Here is a 4,488-nt window from a genome sequence, read left to right as displayed (position 1 = left end):
TTCACGCAGCTATCCTCATCCATTCTCACCACATGTCCATACCAGCGCAATCGTCTCTCTTGCACACCACAACTGATGCTTCTAATGTTCAGCTTTTCTCTCAAGATACTTACACTCTGACGGGTATTCACATTGACATTACACATCCAACGGAGCATACTGGCTTCATTCCTTGCGAGCTTACGTATGTCCTCAGCAGTTACAGCCCATGTTTCACTGCCATGTAGCATGGCTGTTCGTACGCATGCGTCATACAGTCTGCCTTTTACTCTGAGTGAGAGTCCCTTTGTCGCCAGCAGGGGTAAGAGCTCTCTAAACTTTGCCCAGGCTATTAATAACTTTTAATCATCAATTCTGTTATTACTGGTGTTTATACTTTTATTTCCATATCAACACTGGATTGAATTTGCAACTAACGTAGCTTCTATCAAAGCAGTGATGTTCCTTTTGCTATACATAGCAAAAGGCACATTTCTTTTACATAGCTTCTATTGTATGCAATACTAATAAATATGACGTATTGCTCCTGTATAATTCATCATCACATTGTTTTTTTTTATCTATTTTACCATATTCCAGGTCTAACAAAGCAAATGCTAACATGACATTCATTTTGTTAGACATTCTACGCAATATGTTGTCATTCATATCAAGCTTACATCATCTTGTTTGTAAAGCTCAGCATCCTGAGTTTTGATCTCAGCACTATTTCCAATTTTTCTTTTCCATAAGTACCTTCTACTGTCTGTATATTGACACTTAACATATTAACTGATACTTTTAATATTCTATCACTTTCTCTGTTCACTTCTGTGAAGTCTCATAGTGCAGATTATTAATGAAGTCTCTTCTCACAACCTCTTTCTTAGATTCAGAAAATATTTGATTGAGATATGAATATCCTTCAAATATTTCCCTTAACATAAGATTGCTGTAAATTGTTTTGTTTAACCCTAGCCTGCTCTGATTGGGCAACCTATGATCAAAGGCATTCCATCCATCCATTTTTTTTTTAAGACATGTAATTTGAGGAAGATCTATTTGCTATCACTACCAGGTCAAGCAACTGCATAGAAGCTCCCTCATTGACTTGATTCTACTTTTATTAATTCAAATTGACGAGGCATTGTGGTAAAAGCATAAAGATAAACCAACATATTTCCTTCATGGGAATATACATTATTGTTTTTTCTTGAATGATGGAGCTTGTATGTACATGTTTGTTTCAGAGTGCTGAAAATGCTGCTTCTCAGCTTGTTCAAAAGAATAACATTTTAAAAATTTAGTTGAAGTAACTGAATATGTAATTCATTACTTTATTTCTATTGTCTTGTCAATTTGTTAACAATGCAAAAGAAAAGATATACTAGTTATGTTTTGGATATTATGATAATTGTTTTTATTATTATATGGATGGCAAGTAAGATAAGAAATTTAAATGATAATTTTCACATTTATTAATGTTATGATTGTCCTAACTGGAATATTATTTTGCAATTTTTGACCCATTAGTCTCAGACTGATAATGTATTGCCTATGGATGATTCTGTCTGTGAAGCTGGTGACTCAGAAACTACCACAGAAACATCTCAAGATAATGATAAATGCTCTCCAGTAATGGTAGAAAAGATTGATCTTCTTAAAACAACTCAGTGTTGGGTAAGTTTGTTGAATTTATTTGTAAATTTTTTCTAAGTTCCCTCTTTGAGGTAACTTAAACAATTATCACTGAATTTGAAAATTAATTATATATTTCCTCCTAGATAGGGAAGTGATTTTTTTTTATAAACCTTTTTAAATACTATGTAGTTATATATAGATAGATATAGGCACAGTTTTGGTTGTGTGCTTAAGAAGTTTACTTCCCATCCACATGGTTTCAGGTTCAGTCCCACTGTGTGGGACCTTGGGCAAATGTCTTCTACTATAGCTGATTAAAGCTTCACGAGTGGATTTGGTAGACAGGGTCTGGAAGAAGACCTCCGTCTCTCTCTCTCTCTCTCTCTCTCTCTCTCTCTCTCTCAGGGTGGTTGGTGTTAGCTGTAAAAACCGCCCCAAAACACACAAAAAGTTTGGTGCAGTTTTCTGCCTGGCCAGCTCCTGTCAAACCATCCAACTCGTGCCAGCATGGAAGGCGAACATTAAACGATGATGATATATATATATAGAGAGAAGCAGGCAGGCAGACAGAAGGGAGAGGGAGGGAGAGATCTGTGTATGTACCCTTGTTTGTACATCATGTGATTGTTGTAAATGAGCATCGCCATCATACAAGTAGTGCTGTTTCCAAACTTCCATGTCTGTCCATGAGGGAAATATTACATTGCTTGGTAACAAGAAGGGCACCTGACTGTAGAAATCTGCCTCGGTAAACTCCATCCAACCCATGTAAACATGGAAATGTGGACATTAGATAATGATGGTAAGGATGATATTTTAATGTGACTTTCAAATTTTCAGAGCTTTCTCTTTACTCCGTTTTTCTTGGTGGCCTCAGTTGATTGGCTTTGTGTATTAAGAAATATGAATTGCTGAATCTCATTCTAAAATTGGACAGCAACTGCTCTAAACCCTAAATGGGGAAATGGTACATCATAATTTTTCATTTCAACTTTTGATGTTCCAAAGATAAAAGTGCATTCTAAATAACATGAATAGTTGATGATTGAAAAACCATAGATTGCTTGGATGTTTTCTTAGAAGTAGCAGATGATTTCTGTTCCTTAGGCAACATAATACCACCAGTGGTGCTATTATAGTGGTTAGGCTTTGAGAGAGAAAAAACTTGCAAAGTGCTTCCGTTTTCATTAGAGAGTTGCTCTGAATGAAAGTTATGCTACATATACTCTTCTAAACCTGCTAACCCTCTGCCTCTGCACCTAAACACTTTTCTTTGACCATCCTTACTGTTTCATCTGCCAGGTCTTGTAGAAAACACACAACACTTTATGCAATTATTTGTCTCTATTGACATTGGTATGAATATCATTTTTATCAGTGTATAAACTCCACCGAATTTGAGGAGCCTAAAAACGCTATAGGCATTGTCTCTTCTTAATACTAATTTATAAAAAATAAAAATTTACATAGAACTCTGAGAATTAGTAATCTCCAATGAAGTTAGTACCAATATGTGTTTTACTTCATGCTTCTTTTTTTCTTTAGGTATGTTGTGAAGATTTCTCCTGTGTTAATTCACTTCGGGTACATTTACGGACTCATCTTGCAGACATGCCATTCCGATGTGGTCTTTGTCATTTTGTTGCTGAGAAGCGCCAAGAACTGGGTCGACACATGCTTTCCCAGCATAAAATTGAACTGAAGGTTTTTTTCTTTGTTTTTCTTATTCTTAATGAAACTCAACAATTTTTTACATAGAATTCCTATTTCTTAATTTAGATTTAGGATTGTATCAGCTTTAAATACTTTACAGAATAATTAATCCGATATATCCAGGTAAATTGTTTGACTAAGTATAACAAGTTACTACCACAGACTGGCCGTTGCCAGTATCGTCTGACTGGCCTTCATGCGGGTGACACGTAAAAGCACCTACTACACTCTCGGAGTGGTTGGCGTTAGGAAGGGCATCCAGCTGTAGAAACTCTGCCAGATCAGATTGGAGTCTGGTGTAGCCATCTGGTTCGCCAGTCCCCAGTCAAATCGTCCAACCCATGCTAGCGCGGAAAGCGGACGTTAAACGATGATGATGATGATTATATTACAGTAACCTCCCGATTAAGTACATGTCCAGTTAAGTACGCACTCATTTAAGTACACATCCCAGATAAGTACATGCAAAATCTTCAAGAATCTCAGGTTCAAGTTTATCAATGATTTATTCTACGGCAATGCTTCCCTTTTCATTCAAACACTTCTCCTTTCTGTTGCTTGACATGGAGAAAACTGACAGGAAAGATGACAAAAATATGATCTAAAATCATGTGCATACATGAGCCTTGCTGTGGTTAGCTGCATGCATACTTTCGTGCAACTGATTTGCTACTGCTGTTGCTATGTATGCACCTACTGGCTATCTACACACAAGCAGTTAGGTTCAAGTTGTGTACTTAAAAGGGAGGTCGCTATACGCTGCTTGTTGTGACACTAGAGACAGTAATTTTATTGTTTGCATCTCCATAGCAAATGTTTTTATTAGAACGTGTATCCATGATAGTGTGGAGGCGCAATGGCCCAGTAGTTAGGGCAACGGACTCATGGTCATAGGATCGCGGTTTCGATTCCCAGACCGGGCGTTGTGAGTGTTTATTGAGCGAAAACACCTAAAGCTCCATGAGGCTCGGCAGCGGATGGTGGCGAACCCTGCTATACTCTTTCACCACAACTTTCTCTTACTTCCTGTTTCTGTTGTGCCTGTAATTCAAAGGGTCAGCCTTGTCACACTGTATCACGCTGAATTTCTCCGAGAACTACATTAAAAGTCTGTGGAGTGCTCAGCCACTTGCACGTTAATTTTACGAGCAGGCT

The 4,488-nt window shown here is 37.4% G+C and overlaps 1 protein-coding gene across 2 annotated transcripts in view; it reads left to right on the top strand.

Annotated features, from left to right (window-relative positions):
* Nucleotides 1–4,488, top strand: part of LOC106868103 (transcription factor E4F1) — a 29,087-nt gene that overhangs the window by 13,534 nt on the left and 11,065 nt on the right. For both annotated transcript variants that reach the window (XM_014913225.2, XM_014913224.2), the window contains exons 8-9: nt 1,513–1,659; nt 3,166–3,324. In XM_014913225.2, the coding sequence (XP_014768711.1) occupies nt 1,513–1,659; nt 3,166–3,324 (306 nt within the window). The remainder of the gene's footprint in view (nt 1–1,512; nt 1,660–3,165; nt 3,325–4,488) is intronic.

Source organism: Octopus bimaculoides, chromosome 2, assembly GCF_001194135.2.
Source record: "Octopus bimaculoides isolate UCB-OBI-ISO-001 chromosome 2, ASM119413v2, whole genome shotgun sequence".
NCBI classification, from domain to species: Eukaryota; Metazoa; Mollusca; class Cephalopoda; order Octopoda; family Octopodidae; genus Octopus; species Octopus bimaculoides.
The sequence above is the reverse complement of the archived record's forward strand: the minus strand, read 5'-3'. Positions and strand labels throughout refer to the sequence as shown.